Source organism: Leopardus geoffroyi, chromosome A2 (genome assembly GCF_018350155.1).
Source record: "Leopardus geoffroyi isolate Oge1 chromosome A2, O.geoffroyi_Oge1_pat1.0, whole genome shotgun sequence".
In the NCBI taxonomy this organism is placed as follows: domain Eukaryota; kingdom Metazoa; phylum Chordata; class Mammalia; order Carnivora; family Felidae; genus Leopardus; species Leopardus geoffroyi.
Window position 1 is genome coordinate 12,837,726 of NC_059331.1, and position 17,554 is coordinate 12,855,279.

General features: G+C 60.8%; 2 protein-coding genes across 2 annotated transcripts; one reads left to right on the forward strand and one right to left on the reverse strand.

Annotated features, from left to right (window-relative positions):
• The first annotated feature begins 622 nt into the window (after nucleotides 1-622).
• Nucleotides 623-2,909, forward strand: OCEL1 (occludin/ELL domain containing 1). Its single transcript, XM_045492476.1, has 6 exons — nucleotides 623-756; nucleotides 1,115-1,291; nucleotides 1,420-1,619; nucleotides 1,842-2,007; nucleotides 2,267-2,320; nucleotides 2,504-2,909. The coding sequence occupies exons 1-6, from the start codon at nucleotides 688-690 to the stop codon at nucleotides 2,624-2,626; spliced, it is 789 nt and encodes a 262-aa protein (XP_045348432.1). The 5' UTR covers nucleotides 623-687; the 3' UTR covers nucleotides 2,627-2,909.
• Nucleotides 2,910-5,088: 2,179 nt separating this feature from the next.
• Nucleotides 5,089-15,555, reverse strand: NR2F6 (nuclear receptor subfamily 2 group F member 6). Its single transcript, XM_045492472.1, has 4 exons — nucleotides 14,574-15,555; nucleotides 10,800-10,894; nucleotides 7,209-7,796; nucleotides 5,089-5,843 (listed from the first exon to the last, which is right to left on the reverse strand). Exons 1-4 carry the CDS (start codon nucleotides 14,858-14,860, stop codon nucleotides 5,569-5,571), a joined length of 1,245 nt encoding a protein of 414 aa, XP_045348428.1. The 5' UTR covers nucleotides 14,861-15,555; the 3' UTR covers nucleotides 5,089-5,568.
• Between the last annotated feature and the right edge of the window lie 1,999 nt (nucleotides 15,556-17,554).

Sequence of the window (17,554 nt, forward strand, 5' to 3'; positions counted from 1 at the left end):
AGAAATGAGAAAAAAAAGGCAGAGTTATTTGCGGATGATACGACTGTCTACATGAAAAACCCAAATAAAAAAGCTGTTTCAGTTAAGAGAATTAAGTAAAACAGAAAAGGACTTATGAATACTTAGTTTCCCTCATGGGAAAAAAAAGTAAACTTATTGAAAGACCTCGCTTATAATAATAAAAGAAAAAGACACACTATTTGGTTGAGCACCATCCTTGCTAAACAAAGAGCTCCCAAAAATCAACAACAACAAATTTGCAAGAAAACAGACAAATCGTTTCTGGGCTTTTTCTCTCACCAGATGAGTCAAGATTTAAAACTCTGAAAACATACTTGTGGGAAACCATATTAGCACTGGAGTTACAAAAGTTGTAGGAAAACCAGTATTTCTCTTACAGCGGGTCAGAGAATAATAATCTAGTGATTAGAGAAATAGTTTTTAAAATATAATTTCTGAGTAAGTAGATAAGTACAAGTTTGCCAAAACCACCGGTGTTTCAGGCCAAAAAACTGAGAGTCGGAGGTGAGTCACCGGCTCGGTTGGACTCGAACCTGCGATTCAAAGGAGGATCCGCTTCCCTCATCGCCGGGCCCCGCCCCCACCCCGCCCACCCCGCCCAATCCCGCTAGGACCCGCCCCGCCCTGTGAAGCGACCCCTCAGGTTGTGTCCAGCCTTAGAAGTTAATGCACAACCGGGACTCAGGCGCCTCTCCGGGAGCGGACCCAGGCTCGGAGACCCGGACGCTGGGACAGGTGACCCCGGACGGGAGCGGTCCCTGCGGACTGCCGCTGGGGCGGAGGTCCCGGGGGGGGCTTCTCGGGGGCGGTGTCCGAGGGCTTCACGCGCCGTAGTGGGCGAGGCTGCGGCTTCTCGGGGGTTAACTGGAGCCTGGCCGGCTCAGGGTACGCGGTGACGTCACGGGTGTAGTGCTTTTCCGGGTTACGCAGCCAGGGGCGGGCTGCTCTGAGAGCCAATCGAGCGCGTCTATGCAAATAGCAACGGAGCCGGCGAGCTCGCGGGTCCGCGGAGAGTTGGCCGCTCCCGGTCCACCTGCCGGTGCGTCGTCCGACCTTGCCCGCCTCCAGGCGCGTCCTTCTGTCGCGTCCACAGGCAGCTCGCCGACCACCCCCGCCACGCGCGGGCCGCGGCGTCCCTCGCAAGACCCGCCCGCCGCCCCAGGGACGCCCGAGCGGCGCCTCCCCGAGGCGGATGCCTACCCGGGAGAGCCCCAAGACCCGCGGCTGTCGGGGGGATCTGCAGACCCGCCCGCCTGGCCCTGGGCCCCCGGTGAGTCTGGACGGGAGGAGGGCTCCCAGGCCGAACCTAGGCAAAAGATTCCTTCCCCGCCGTTTGAGGGATTCCGGCTTCCCCATACCCTGGTTAACTCCAAACCATGATTCCTGCGGCACCTGCAGCGACTGGTGCCTCCAGTCCAGGAAACCAGCCCTCCCCGCGCTCTGTGCGAGCCTCAACCAGGAGCCCACAGGGCCAGACCCAAGAAGATTGTGTTTGAGGATGAGCTGCCCTCCCGGGCCCTCTTGGGCACCAAGAAGCCTATTGAAGCCATCCCTGGGGGGCGTAGGCCAAGGCCCCACCCAGTGCCCGACTATGAGCTGTGAGTGTCCCCCACGTTGTTCCTGATGCCGGGGAACAGGGAAGGTGCACTGAGGCTGGGGCTTTGACAAGTGGATAAAAGTTTACCAGATAGTAAGAAGAGAAAAGAAAAGGGGTGTGGGGGGCAGGGAGCCCAACATGGGCAAAGGAAAACAAATTAAACGGATTGGGGGAGTGGGACGGGTTCTTCACACTCATACTCTGACCCACTTGAACCCCGCAGTAAGTACCCACAAGTGAGGAGTGAGAGGGAACGGAGCCGCTATGTTGCAGTCTTCCAGGACCAGTACACAGAGTTCTTGGAGCTCCAGCAAGAGGTGGGCTGTGCACGGACAAAACTCCGACAGCTGGAGACCTTGCTGAACTCATTGCCAAGGCCCCGAAGCCAGGTCAGCGGCGGGAGAAACCCCCGCCCCACAGCCCTTCCCGGTGATGGACCCTGGCCTCTGGGACACCCCCTGGGTCCAGGTCCCTGGGCCTCTTTCTCCTCTAGGCTGGGTGGGCACCACAGCACGGGGGCCAAAGTCAGCCCTTGAAGTCCTCACTAGACGGGTCACTTTGCCCATCTGAGCGTCAGTTTCCCCATCCCTCCTTGGGTTCAGCATTCTGTGAGCCACCCCACCCCACCCCTCCCCTTTCCACTTGCAGAAGGAGGCCCAACTTGCCGCCCGAGTCTGGAGGGAATTTAAGAAGAAACAGACGGTGAGTCATGCCTCCTGAATCCCACAGCCTGGGCTTTGCACCCATGACGTTCCCATGAGGCTCAGTGTGCCCAGTTTCAAGGAAAGAAAACTAAGGCTCAGAGAGGAAAAGGCAGAGGGTTGAGCAGCTGGGGGCCATAAGCCAGACTGCTACAAGGACTTTCCTGGCTCTTGCCCTGCCCAGGACCCCAGCTTCCTGGACAAGCAGGCTCGTTGCCACTACCTGAAGGGCAAACTAAGGCACCTCAAGATACAGATCCAGAAATTTGATGAGCAAGGAGACCAGAAGAGTTCCGTGTACTTCTGAGCGCCCCGGCAGACAGGCAGAGGGACACATCGGGGTGGGGGGCCCGCCCTGCCCTTGCCTCTCTTCCTACCTCCTGGCCTTAGCTCCTGCTGCTACCCCTCCCTGGGGTAGCTTTTGCAAATGCCTCAGCCCTTGAGACCTAGCTCTGATGGCCCCCTCTTCCAGGAAGCCTTCCCAGAACCTCCTCTGGGGCCCCAGGCCCTGAGCCCAGATCTCAGCCCATCCCCTGGAAGCAGGTCTTTCCTCGTTTCCATCCCAGTGTAATAAACATTTATTAAATGCCTACTGTGTGCAGCCGTTTAACATTCCTGATTTCACTCAGTTGTCACCAAAACAATCGTTATTCCATTTTCCAGAGTTAAAAACTCAAGGTTCTGGAAAAGAGACTTGTCCAGGCAGGCTGTGAACCCTTGTCTGTCCGGAGAGCTCCCTCTCCTCCAAGAACCGCATGTGGTCTTCTGGTGGGAAGCTGAGGGGCTGACATCCGGCATCACCTGCTCAGCCAGGCCCGGTCTAGGGGAGCCCCAGGAGCCACAAGTCTCGGCAGGTCCAGTAACAGAGGCAGGACTAGCAGAGGACCTTCCCTAGTCTTGCTCCGTGGGCATGATACAAAATTCATGTGGTGCAGTACCGGGGACCTCCTGAAGGGGGCGGACTCAGCCCAGGAGCCCTGCTGGAGTCCCCGAGGCCACCCCGGATACATGAGCCCTTAAAAATCTCAGCTTCTACCGGGGCACTGTAGGCCGGGCAGTGACTGATGCCAGGCACTGTGTGAGTACAGCTCTTGTGCCTGGCTCTGGGAGAGAGTCGCAGGGTGCCCACCCCATGCCGGGCCCTGAGTAGGGTGGGTGAGGGCTGGGGTGCCAGGGGAGCAAGGGGGATGGGGACGATCAGGGAGGCATACTACAGGCAGGGAAGGCAGGGTCAGCCACTCAGTCGCCGAGTCCTCAGTCCCAGAACCAGTAGTCATGGAGTCTCTACGCTCAGAGACCATGGGCCTGGGCCCGGTGTGGTAAGAGGCTGGATGACAGTCTTAACCAGAGCCTCAAGATGTCGTCTTCAAGGGCCATATGGGTAGGGTTTTGTAGGAGGAGTAGGAGTTCTGCAGTCAGGCCGAGACAGACATCCAGGTCTCTGGCCCAGGGACTGGAGAGCAGGACGGACAGAATGGTCCTGCTCAGTTCTCAGATGTCCTGTGAATCTAACAGAGCATCGCTGTCCAGCCCAACGGGAGTGACATTCGCTCACCTGCAGGACATCATGGGAGATGCTGACTCGGGGCCGAAACAGCCCACCCTCTGATGGGAGCCCAGTATCCTCTCCATCCCGTACCTACTTTAGTCCCGTCGGAGGGCAGAGCATACCCACGAGACCCTCCTTTATTCCACAGGAGACGGATTCAACTTCCCAGGCCTCCAACAATATGGACGTAAAGGAGGCTGGGTGCTAACGGGGAGCATTTTGGAGGTTTAAGGGCTGAGCACAGGCCCAGCCTGTGGGGCAAGACCAGAGTTCTTCCCCGTTTTCACAGGGGCATCTTTGTCTTCCCGACAAGACCTCAGCAGGGCCAAGAGTGCCACCCTCCTGCCTCCGCCATCTAGGCCCTAACTACCCACCCCTCGAGCCACAGTCCCGGCAGTCAATCCCACGGGCGCCTTTGCCACCAGGGCCGGGCCACAAACTTCTGAGACCAGGATGGCAAGGTCCATGGTGCCTTGCCTCTCCCCACATCGACCTAAGTCCACGTTTCAGTTTGTCCTTAGCTGTCCCACCTTCCAAATGCCAATCTCTGAAACAGTTTTTTAGTTACATGTGAGAAGAAACCAAACTCAGACTGACTCAGGCCCCAAAGAGTAAATCTCAGATCGTGGAACGGATGCACCGAAAGGTTTCAGGAATGGCTTGATCCAGGGGCTTCAAAGGCATCCTGGGAAGTTGGTCTTCCTCTTTTGTCTCTGCTTTCAGTCACAGCTTCCAAATCCCGCCATCAAGTCTCAGTGGCCGGTTCTGGGCCCCGTGCCCTCCCTGAACCAACTGCTGTGGCTAGGGGGGTGGAGGGCACTGTCTAGGCTGAGATCAGGTGGCAGAACCACCCCGAATATTTCTCCAGAGGACACCAGGGCTCAGACACCATGATTAAAGGCTGACCAAAGGTTAACAGTAAGGTGTTTGGTCCAGGGCGTGTGTGAATCTATGAGGCTTACCTTCATAGGCCAGGGCCTGAATCTGAACCCGAGCCATCTGCAGTATTTAGTACTCAGCTCCTACGGACTCACTAGCTGACCACGGGGGTCCCCTCCCCGCCCCCGGCTTGTTTCCCACAAAACCGTACAAAACAAACAAACAAACAGCAAGTAGGGCTGTCGTTAGGCTGTGGGTGTTCCAGGAGGCTGGGAGCAGGTGGCCATGGTAGGCCGCCCCCCATTCTCCCCTCCCCTCGGGAAGATAGATGATGGAGGCCGTGCAGTTAGGAAATAGCTTTATTATTGGCCTTGACTCATTCATCATGTAGTGTCCAACGTGGATTACGTGTCCAGAGGGTCTGCCTGATAGATACTACCCCTGCCCGGCTGCGGCCGCCCAGCTAGTCCAGCCACCAGGCCTTTGTCCATCACACCAGGGAAGCCAACCCCCACCATCCCAAAAGTTCGTGCTTGGGGCGCTGAGCTACAGGCTGTCCCAGGAGGGGAGCCCTCAGTCCCTCCCCTTCTTATTTTGGCCAGGAGTTCTGAGGAGGCCGGGGCTGGCGCCTGGACAAGCACTCTCTTTTTGGTTTCATGATCATTTAAAAAACAGAGAAGACAAACATTTCACAGTCTTTAAAAAATAGGAGTCTGAGAAGAGAAGCCAGGGTCCTCCGCTGGGGGGCCCCGCCCGAGGCCGAAGCATCCGTATCCCTTGAGGTCTGCAGACCCAGCCACGGCGCACCGGGCCCCGTGAAGTCACTGGCCTGAGCCATAAGGCCAGTTGAAGGTACTTCCTGACAGCAGCATGTCTCGGATCAGCGTCTCGATGGGCGTCTTGCCCACCAGGCGCATGAAAAACAACTGGGAGATGAGGGAGGCGGGGACAGCACGCAGGGCGGGGAGCCGCAGCAGCAGACGCCCAAAACGCTGCGGCTGGGACGGGTACTGGGCCCGCACGTACTCGGTGAGGGCCACCTGCGCCTTCTCCTGCAGGCTTTCCACGTGTGCTGGGTCCGAGAGGCCGCAGGCATCTGGGGAGACATGGGCAAGGTCAGATGGGTGGGAAGTGGCAGGAAAATGCAAGGCTCCAGGGGGTGACTGGGGGGTACCACTCAGGGCTCTGGGTGTGGAGGGAGGGGGGCACTCAGGAGGTGGGAAACAGAGGGCCTGAGGCACAAATAGGATATCTCAGGCAGTGTCAGTCCTCAAGAGAGACTGAGGTGGCCTCAACTGGGGACAATAACACAGGAGGGTGGGCAGTGATGTGTCAAGAAAGGATAGAGAAGCTCAGACAGGCCTTTGGCAGGGTGACAAGTTCTAATCGGGCTCAAGGGGAAGAGAAGCTGGGGAGGGGAGTCGGGAAAGAGGGCAAAGCCCAGAGAGAATATTCGGACAGGGGGGCCTGGGGTGTCAGTGAATGTGACAGCATCTAAATTGGAACCCCGTGAAGGATGGGGCAGAAAAAGAGTATTCTGGGGGAAAGAGGGGCAAAGCCATATTTATCAAATGAAAGCCACCTCTCAGAATGGTCTGGGTCTGGTTCTTGCATTCCTGACCCCATGAAGACACCTAGCGGGATCCGGAACCTTCCAGAGAGCAGAGCCAGCTATGCCACCAGTCTTTGGACTAAGGTAGGACTTTACTAAGCCAGTTAACTAATGACTAGGAAGGTATTGGAACAGCCCCGCCCTAGCCCCGCCCACAGTGGGAGGGACTCCAAAACCAGCCCCTGCCTAATCCCAAGGCAATCCAAGACGACCAGGCTGCCTGCCGGGAGGCCGCCTCGGGGGCAGTTTGGGAGCCCTGGGTCAGAAGTCTAGGGGCCCAGGAATCGAGGAGTGGAAAGCCCAGGGGAGGCCAGAACCAGTTGTCAGGGTATCCCTGCCAGGCAGCCCTCCACAGCTGCGCAGTAAGAGGGAAGAACAAGGTCAGGAGTTGGGGCACAAGAGGGTCAGGAGTTGGGGAGGACAAAGATCAGGGACTTCGGGCCAGAACCAGATGTCGGGGACCTGCCTCCTGAATCCCCCCCACCTCTCATTCTGCCCTCAGCACGAAAAGCACCTTGATGAGGGGGTGGAAGGTGGGAGTCTCAGGGAGCCTGGGAATCAGGGAGAGAGGCTGTGGGGACTTGAGTCACGGGTCCAGGCCCAGCTCTGGGTTCTTAGGGAGACCTGGGATCAGGGGGGGTGGGGGCATCAGGGGGCCACCCTGCCTGCATCACCTCCTCCACTGTCCCCCATCAAAGCTCAGGCATGTGCAGGGCGCCAGGTCCGGCAGCCCGAGGGTCAGGGAGTGGAGGGCTATGGGGGCCGGGGTCAGGGTCCGGGTCGCCCCCCACCCTCCCGCGGCCTCGGAGACCGCCTGCTCGAGCCGGAGCGCATCGGAGCGCGTCTCACCGGGCGTGAAGAGCGCGATGGCCTTGAGGCAGCCGTACTCGGCCGAGTCGACCTGCAGGCGGCCCAGCTTGTCCACCTGCTCCTGGAAGGCGCGCACCTGGTCCATGAAGGCCACGGCGCGCTCGGCGGCCATGGGCGCGGCGTGCAGACCGGCGGCGGCCAGCAGCGGCGCCGTGTGCAGGGGCAGCGCAGCCTGCGCCGCGTTCAGCACGAAGAGCTCGCTCCAGCTGAGGCGCAGCAGCGCCACCTGGTCGGCCACGGGCAGCTCGGGGAAGAAGGGCGCGTGGCGCGCCCACTCCACGGTGCTGAAGAGCAGCCGCGCCGCCAGCTCGCACACGTTGTCGATGCCCAGCACGGCGCCCGCCGCGCCGCCCCCGGCGCCGAACGCGCCCGCCGCGCCCGCGCCGAAGCGCCCGGCCGCCGCGGGGTAGGGCTCGGCGCGCAGCAGCTGCGCGATCAGCTCCGACACCGGCTGTCCGGGGAAAAGGTCTCCGCCCGCCGCCGCCGCCAGCGCCGAGCCCGGGGGGCTGCCGGAGGAGGCGGCCACGGCGCCGGGCAGGGAGTGCGGGATGCGGCCGCGCTGCACGGCTGCGGGGATTGAATGGAGATGGGAAGGAGGGAAGGGAAGGGGACAGGAGCAGAGGGAGGAGAGATAGGTGCCCCCACGCCGCCGCCGCCGCAGGGAACCGGGAGGGGAGGGGGGAGGGGGATCCGGGAGGTGGAATGGCGACAAAGGGTACGGGAAAGGGATTGAGGGACATTGAGAGGCCAGAGAGGGAAGAGGGAGGTGGCAGGAAGAGGGAGGAGAGGGAGGGAAGGAACAAGAGGGAAAGTGGGTATCCAGAGTCATGGGGGGGGGAGGGGGGGGAGGAAAAGAGGGGGAAAGATAAAGTCATCAGAGGGTCACTCAACCCCTCCCCTCAAAGGCTCCCCACACCCAGGCTCTCCCTGGACCTCCAACCCCACCCCCCCACCCCATGGGTGCACAGTTTATTGGGAGACCGGGGACCCCCCCCCCCCCCCCGTCCTGGGTCCTGCAGGCCCCACCCTGCTCTGCCCTGTGCCCTTAGCCTAAGCCCTGGTCCAGCCACCGCTCCCACCCCCACTTCTTGCAGAGGAGCATGGGGCGGGGGTTGGGATGGGACCATTAGATAAAGACTAATTCATGCCTGGCCCCCTCCCTCTGGACGGTGTGAGCTCCACTCAGCAGCCATGGAGGCTTGATCCATCCATCATGTCCCCATCTGTCAATCATGGGAGTCTGGAACTGATAATGGGGCCAGAGAGGGGTCACCTTCACACTACTCAGGGCTCCTGGCCAGCCTATCCTTAAGCAAGTGATCTCTCCTATGGAGATGGGATCTTTTCTCTAGCTCCCAACCCCACCCCCACCCCCAGGTCCTAGCTCCCTAGGGCAGGTCTCCTTGGTCTGCAGTGACCCCAGGAGTGGAGTCCTACCCTACATAGTAGGTGCTCAAGAAACATTAAATTACTATCTTGCCCATTAAGAGGGGAGAAGCCACTGCTGGCTTCAGTCAGTGTCCCCAAGATTCAGGTAGATGGGAAGAAGGAAACTGAGGCACAAAGAGGAGGCAGGGTGGCCACATGCTCACCTGACCTGTGCCAGGACGGGTGGGACGGAGGGGCAGACTGAGCTGAGGGCCAGACAGAAACTAGGTAATGATCTTTTAATGAGCTGGCATGCCCTGTCTCCTCTCCATGAACTCCTGGTCAACCAGCCATGGAATGAGTGGGGAATAGAATGTGGGTGGGAGCCAGGGGCTAGTAGAGCTGAGCTGGGAAGTGAGGGCTTAGGCTGGAGGCTCCACGTGATTTCTAAGTCTCAGGATCCACGATCATAAGGGTGTAGCTGGATAAGGCCAGAGAGTGAATCCCAGCTCAACATCCTGGCCCCCAGGGAGTGACCTGTTCCTTCCCTCTTTGCTCGCTCAGTTCTAAACCCTACCTCCAGCATTCATCCATCACCCAGCCTTGTTCCTACCTCAGAGCCTTTGCACTTACTGTTCCTACTTCCTGAGAACCCCTTCCCCAGCCCTTCCTCTTCATTCAGCCCACACTGCATGGGTTCGAGTCTCAACCCAACTCTACTGCTCTGACCCTAGCGAACAGCCTCACTTCTCTGCTCTCTGTGCTCAGTTTCCCCATCTGTACGATGCAGGTGGTAATACGGGTGATGACACCAATCACTAAATTAATGAGAATCTACCTAACTTGCTTAGAACAGCACTAGGCATATAGTAAGGGCTAAACGGGTAGTAATTCAAGCCAAAAAAACGTTTATTAAGTACCCTCTGTGTTCTAGGCCCTGGGAATATGTCAGAAAACAAGACAGACAGAAGTCCCTGCCCTCAAAGAGTAGATATGTATTCTGGTGGGAGAGCAAGTAAATTACAGAGCAAGGCAGATGGTGCAAAATAAAGGGGGCCGGTGAAGAGTAATCAGGAGGGCTTCTCTGAGGAGGTGTCCTTTGAGCAAATCTTAAAAGCAATAAGGAAGCCATGCAGGCATCTGGGGTGCTCCAGGCAGAAGGCACAGCCTGTGCAAAGGCCCTGAGATAGGACTGTGCTTGGGGCATGAGCTGGGATTATGATTACTTCCCACTCCTGAGACTTTGGAGATCTGAGGTGTATCAGCAGTTTAGGTCAAATGAACGAGTGGAGGCAAAATCCAGGTTGTGGGGGTGGTGCAAACCGTCTCCAAATTTAGCAGGACCAAAGAGAGTAATCAGTTTTAAGGGAAAGACTGAGCAGCCATTGCCAGCTTCTTGCACAGAGGCCATCAGAGAAGAAACCAACTTTAGAGCAGGAGAGATTCAAGATGCAGGGGAGAATTGCCAAACTGGCCCATGAGAGTCCGGGGCCAAGACAGGAAGCCCAGCATGGGATTCTGGTCCAATGAGCCAGATTTAGCTCCCAAGCCCACCAGGCTCCATGTGGAAGTCTCTGGATTCCAACTGAATTCTAAGAGTGCTTGGTCCAGGTCTGGACCCAGCTGCCTGGCACATGTCCACTCAAGTCCCCAGGGCAGAAACAAGGGGCTGAGCCTCCCTCTGGCTCCCAGTGCCCGGGGTCAGGTGGAAGGGTAAGCTGCCCTTTGCCTTAATCGGCGAGTTCCTGCCTTGGGCAAACACAAAGCCAGGAGTGGAGGATGGAGGAAAGCAATCAAAACAAAACAAAACAACACAGAACAAAACAAACAACACATCCTTATTCGGAATGCGTTGGCCACCTAGGGGGCAAAGGAGCCACCAAGGTGTCAGGACCAAGGAATGTGACTCCGAGGCCAGGAGGCCTGGAGAAGAGGAGCTGGGGAGCAGAACAGTCCTAACATGGGCCTGAATCAGGGTGTCCCTCGCGTCCCCAGTTCCGCCGCGGCCGCCAGGTGACCACGGGTAATCGGATTCCTCCAGCCCCGGGGCCAGACTGAGGCCCACGGGATCTTGGGATCGGTGGTAACAAGGTTAACGGGCGCCAGACCCCACCCTCCATGGCTCCCAGGCCCCCGAGAGAGGGAAGAGAGGGGAGGGCTGCTGGTTCACCCTCTGCCTGTCCCACACCAGCGGGTACTCACCCTCCTTCCTCATGCCCACCCGGAAGCACTTTTTCAGGCGACAGTATTGGCACTGGTTCCGGTGATGCTGGTCAATCTGGCAGTCACGGTTAGACCTACAGGCAGGCGGGAGGGTCGCCGTGACACCCACATCCTGCTCCCTGAGCCACCCCGTAAGCCGCCGTGGAGGGCTACGCCCCAGAAATACCAGTGCCCCCCTACCCCAGGCTGCGCAGGTATCCCCAAAGGGGCACAGGGTGCTAAGCCTGCAAAGGGGAGAAGGGCAGCTGGGAGCAGGTGGTGACGAATGGAGTCTATGGCAAAGGAGAATGGCCCGCTCGGGAGGGTGTGTTGGCACGGGGTTGTGAAGGCTGCCCAGAAGTTAGTTCCCCAGAACGGAGAGGCGACTCCAGGCAGAGAGTGCCCAAGAGCAAAAGGTTGGAAATGTAAAAATACCAAAGCCCAGTTTCATAGTACTTGCTCATTGCTGGCCCAAGGGGTGGGGTCTTTGTCCCAAAGGCAATGTCAGAACGGCAAAGGTACGCGGACAGGGAGCCGGGCTTTGTGAGTTAACTAAGAGACTAGGGGCCAGGCCAGGGCCGATCCTGTATGGGCACAGTAGGGCCCCAGTATTATCACCCTGCACAAGACCACCATCAATGAATAAATGAATGAGTGAACGAACGAACGAACGAACGAATGAACTCCTCTCTTCCCTTGAAGACCCCACACCTCCTCTGGGAAGACCTTCCAACTCCCAGCTGAGCCTGAGAAGCTTCTTCTGGGTGGCCCTCAGGGATAACTGCCGGTTCCAGGGAGGGGAAGGTGGCCCCCGCCTTGCAAGACCATGAGCTCCCCATCCAGGGTCAGTCCCGAGCAGGAAGGTTCAGGCCCTTGTTTTTCAAATTTCCCCAGCACTTCCTCCCCTTGGCCCCCAGCCCCTGCGCTCCTTCTGTGTCTCTCTATCCCGGACTCAGGGCTCTCCAAGGCCCAGACCTGGGGCAGACACCCCTAGCGTCCCATCTGGGCACCAAGAGGATACCCAGCGACAGTCACAGAGTGAAACAAACGTTCAACCGAGTTGAAGAGCAAACACATCTCAGCTAAAGACACGCAGCCCGAACCATGGGGCGGCAACTTCTCCGCCGAACCTCAGTTGCCTCATCTGGAAATGGGAGGCCCGATGCCCACTCTACGTGGGATGCACTGTGTCTGGGGGAATCTGGGGGGCCTTTGGGGAGGGCATCAGGACCCAAGCTCACGCTGGGGCGCTTCAATGGCAGGCTCAGGAGAGCTGAGGCTCTGGGGGTCTCCAAGGACCCAGATCCCAAAGCACCAGCTTCTAAGCCAGGGCCTCTGTCCGCTGCCTGGCCTGAGCCCCCAGGAAGAGGCCCTGGTAGGGTGGAGGGAGCTCAGGCAGAACCAGAACAAAGCCCAGCAGGCAGGCAGTGGGAGGGTCCTGGGCAGCCGGGTGGAAACAGCTAGGCCTAGGGCAGGCAGGCAGGGGCCCAGCTCAGGGCCCCTGACCTCAGGGGAGGTCCTGAAGCTTCTGCCTCAACTTCCCCAGCTGTGGGGTTGGGACAGACCTCCTGTCCCTCCAGACGGGGCAACGGTAAGTTCCACCTGTTATCCCCCCTTAAAGAGCACAGGCTCTGCCCAACCCCATGACCCCGCTCAGCCTCCTCCCTGGGCTTCTGGCCTTTGGTCCAATTTGATCACTGCCCTCCCTTGCCCACATAACTCTCCTTGGTTCCCTGTCACCCTCAGTCCAGCACTTCAGATCCACTCAGCTCTAACTTCTCCCATGCCTGGGTGGTCTCCACCTACAATGCTGCTCCCCTAACCTGCCACTGAGTGTGTGTCTGGGCCATGCTCTCTGCGGGAGTGCCCTTCACCTCCTCTACCTGCCAAGCCCCTCCTGCTTCAAGGTTCACCTTCCACGGGCCTCCTCCAGGCAGCCCTCCCTGAACCTCGGGCAGAGCCCCTTGCTCCGTCCTGGGACTTCAGACCCATCCCCTCCCTCTGGCCCAGCCCAGACTCCACAGGCAGAGAGCGTCTGTGTCTCACTGTGTCTCCTCCAGGCTGGAAGAGAGCTGGGATTGGAGCTGGGGTCTCTTTGGGGGACTGGCATCAAATCACCCAGGCGAGGCCCTGAGGGAACCTTGCTGAATCTATCTGAGGCTCAGAGAGGAGCAGTGACTTCACCAGGCCACGCAGTGCAGAGCTTTGAAGAACCTGCCAGCCCCAAACAACTCCACCCTCCCCTGTCTTGGTGCTCCCCGCTCCCACCCTCAGAGAGCCCCTGGGACCCTAAAACCACCTAAGCTCCTCCCTTGCCCTCCCCAAAGACCTGGCCAGAGATCAGGCAGTTATTCCAGCAACAAGAATGAGGCCAAAGTCTGGTGGCCCAGTTAGCACTGGAGGAGGGAGTAAGCCAGCTCTCTCTCTCTCTCTCTCTCTCACACACACACACACACACACACACACACACACACACACACAGAGCTACCCCAGACAAGGCCCTGACCGCAGACCTGGGGCCAAACTCCAGCCTCTGGGACCTGGGGCCCCGCCCTTCGGCCTCACCAACAAGCCCTCCATCGGCTGCTCTCTCCCTGGGGACACCCTGACCAGGATTCAGCTCCTTCCTACCCTCTTCCCAACCCCAGTTCCCCTTGCTAAGCCCCAAATGGGGCAGGGTCTCTCCCCTGCCAGTGCCCTCCCCTGCCAGGGCAGTGCCAGGACCTCTGTGGGCCTCAGTTTTGCACATCTGGAAAATGGGACTCTCCATACTGGCTCGGCAGAGCCTATGCATGTTCATGCTGGGAAGCAGAGTAGGAGCCTGTCAATGGAGCAAAAGGGCACTCATGGAAGAGCCATAGGAAGAGGGCCCTGGGCTAGACACCCAACCTCAGCGCCAACCAAAGAAACTAGCAAGGCCACACCCTGTCAGCGGGGACTCCAACCCAGGACAGCCCAGGGCTCCTTCTTGGAAACATTCACCCCCACCCTGTCAGAGACGACTGAAGTTTCAGGGATTTTCCAGCAGCCCCAGGTCTGCACCCACTCCTGGTGGGGGGAGGGCTGGAGCAGCCGAGGTGTGGTCAAATCCCGCCGCCCTCCCAGCCCTGCAGCGGCGGTTTCCGGTGACCCAAGGCCCAGGGTGAGCGCAGGGTGGGGAGAGTCCCCCCCGGATGGACAAGCCCATCTCTCCCCACAGCAGGGCTCCTCATGCGAAAGAGGCCGCCCTGTGCCACCCCGGCCTCGCTCCCGCCGCCGCTGCCGCCTCGGTGGCCAGGGCGACTTTGGAAGTGATATTTGACCCCAAGGGCGCGCCGTATCGATCCGCGCGGCCGCAGACAATGGCCCCTGGACGCTGCGAGCTCCACAGTCCAAGTTCCACGTTCGATTCCCGAGGGTCCCCTGCGCACCGAGATCCCCAAGAGAAGGGATGCCCTGGGGTTAGGGCCCCACCCCTGACAGCACCCCCAACCCCTCCCCGCGCGGAGATCACCCCTCTCCGGAGAAAAGGGAGGGAGGGAGAAGGAGCAATGAACTGAGGCGGAAGCCGCAAGGGACCACCTGACGGGGGGGACCTGCATCGATACAGCGCCGACTGTATACACAATCCCAGGAATGGAATGGAGGTGGGGAGAGGGGGCTGTGCCCCTATCTCAGAGGGGGAGTGGAGGCCCAGGGAAGGTCAGCGCCAGGCCCAAGGTGACCGAGCAGGTCAGAGGCCCGGCTCAAGCCGGGGCCGGGTGCACAGCGGCGGTGCGCTGATAGGGGGCTCACCGGCAGGTGTAGCTGAGGTTGCGGCGGATGCTCCGCTTGAAGAAGCTCTTGCAGCCCTCGCAGGTGAAGACGCCGTAGTGCTTGCCGCTCGACTTGTCCCCGCACACCACGCAGTCCACCTGCAGCCCTGGCCGCTCTTCGTCGCCCGGCTCAGCGTCGCTGGCGGCGCCGGGAGGTGAGGCCGAGTCTTCCTCGGCCGCGCGCGGGTAGCCGCCCGCCTTATCCACGCCGTTCGTGTCGCCGCCGCCGCTGCCGGGGCCGCCCCAGCCGCCGGTCACCATGGCCATAGCCCCAGGGCAGCGGGGCCGGGGCGCCCCCTCCGTGCTCCTCCCTCCGGGCACCCCTCTCGGCCCGGGGGGACCCTACCCAGCACGCATCCGGGCCCGGCGCGCGGGGGGCACCGGCTGCACCCCCCAAAAAAGTTTTGCACCAACTTCCTGCGGCCGGTCCGCGCGCCCAGGCAGAACTGGTCGGGCCGGTTCCAGGCCAACTTTCCCACGCGTGCGCGGGGCCGGGCCTGGGGCCGAGGGGGGGCGCACTAGAGGCGCGAGCCGGGGGCCCCGGGGACTCGCGCCCCGCCGCCCTGGGGCCCCGGCGGGGGCGCGCGGGCCATGGCCCGGCCCAGGCTGCGCAGGGGGCGCCCTCTGGCCTGGCCGCCGCTTGGCTGGGGGCTGCGGCCAACTTAGCGGCCCGCCATCTGAGCGCGGGAGGCCGGGGGGAAAGTTTGGCCGCAAGTTACGCGGCCGCCCGCTGCGCGGGGGAGGGGCGGCTGGCGCGCGCCGGGGCCGGTCGCCGCGCCCCCTGGCCTCCCCGGGTCCCCAGGCGGCCGCTCGGGGCCTGCAAGGCTGCGGTCCGGCGCTTCCCGAAGCTGCCGCCCCCTCTGCGGCCGCGCCTGCCCGGCCTGGGCCTGCGCCTGGGCCCGAGCCTCGCTCTCGCCGCCGCCGCCGACCCCGCGCGCCGGCCTCGCGCTGCGGCCGGTTTGACACACAACGTTCCATTCGCGGGGCGGGCGGGGGGCGGGGGCGGGGGCAGGGGCGCGCGCCGCGGGCTGGGGGCGGGCGCTCGTTGCCCCGGCGACGGCCACCCTTATAAGGGCATGGGTGGCCTCGCTCGGCGCCCGGCGCCCGGGCAGGCGGGAGGGGCGAGGGCGGAGCACGGGGCCGCTCGGCCTGACCCTCCCCCCCCTCCTTCTCCCCCTACCCCCGCCCTCGCCCGACTCCAGCCTTAACCCCTGCCGGGCCGCGGCAGGAGGCTGGGCCGCCGCTGCCCTCTGCCCTTCCGCAGCCTCGCCAAGATGTCTCTCCAAAGCCCTCCCCTCCACCTCCGGCCTTGGACGATGCGTCGCTCAACCGCCCTCGAGGAGCCCCTCAGAACCTTACCCCTCCATTCCCCGCAGAAGCAATAATGGGGGGCCAATTGCACCCGGGGGGCACGCCCCTGCGCAGCACACACACACACACACACACACACACACACACACACACACACACCCTGGGGCATTTCTTTGCACAGTTGCTTGATGGATTGTGTTTGCTTCCTCTTCCAGAAAGTCGCCGCGTCCGACCCCCACCCCACCCTTTCTCAGCTTGAGCTAACACCTGGTGCTGGGAATCTCCAGGGCCAAGGGATGTTGTGGTCTGCGGCCTGCGGGGACGCGAGGTCAGGGGCCCCCTCCAGAATTTTAGGCCTCTGGGGGCAGGGCACCCACCCGCCCAGCTAGGCGGGAGGCGGGAGGCAGCAGGAATGCCCACCATCCCTACTGCGGCCTGCCCCTTTTCCTCTTTAATTTCCTTTTCTGTGCTTCACATAAAGGGCTTGGCCAGGCCACCGGCTGGACTGCAGATGTCTCTTCCAGGCTCCCTGGAGCCTCTCAGTTGCGGCTGGCTTACAGACTCCCCCCACCCATCCCTGGCTTCCTCTCCCCACCCCACCGCCCCCCCCCAACCCGTTGGGCCGACCAACATTTATTAAGCACCCTTTCTTTGTCGTGCCCCCACCCCGACTCCTGCCCAGGCAGCCCTGGGCTGGGGAAGCCTGAGCCTCTAGCTCTGGGCCTGTTAACATTTAACCAGCTGGAAAAGCCCTTCCTACGGTGACCTTTTACCTTGGAGTCCCGCAGGTCCAGTTGTAGGCCTTATCTTCTGCCCTGCCCTGGGCCCTGGGCCCTGGGCCCTGGGCCCAGAGCTGGACACCAGGGCACGTGGCTGGGCCTCCGAGGGCTGCGGGGCAGGAGAACTGCCCTCTGCCCTCTCCCCTCCCCTCGCTGGAAAGGGCCATGGGAAAGGGTATCCCTTCTCCAGATTACATCTGAGGGGACACCTTGGGTGGGGGGTTGGGGAGAGCTTGGAGATCATGCAACATTTAAGAGGATACCAAGGTTCTGTAAAAGCCAGGCACCACACACCCAGCCCCGGGCCTCTGGACCTCCCAGGGAGAATCTGGCTGGGTGCGAGCTAGAGGAGGTTTTAGCAAGTACAGGAAGCAAGAAGGACTGGAGTTAGACATGAGCAAGGACTTTCCGTGGGACCGACTAGAGTGGAATTTTCTGCCCTTGGAAGCCCTGCTGGAGGAGAGGGTCTGGATGGTTAGAGAGGACCATTTGTTTCTGGGCTGCCTGGGAATGTGGAGGTGCTGGCTGGTTTTTTGGGGTGAGGGCAGGGGTCCTAGGTCCCTGTTTTGGGCTTTCCAGGATTCTTGGTTGGAGGGGTTACATCTCGGAAGGGAGAGAAGGTCCCGGGAAGCGACTCAGAAGAGGGACTGGAGAGGGCAGGGGGCAGGGACCTGGGGTTTGAGGGACAAGAGTCTAGGGGAGGTGAGGCTCAGAAGTGGCCGTCTGGAGCCGTTTTGGAGACTAGGGAAATATCCGCTGCAGATCCTAGAACCTCCCGTTGGTCCAACCCCTTGGCGTCCGCCTGGGCCCTCCCTAGTAGCGCCAGGGCCCCTGAACCCCTGGGGTCCTCCTGGGGGTGGGTCGAAGTCCG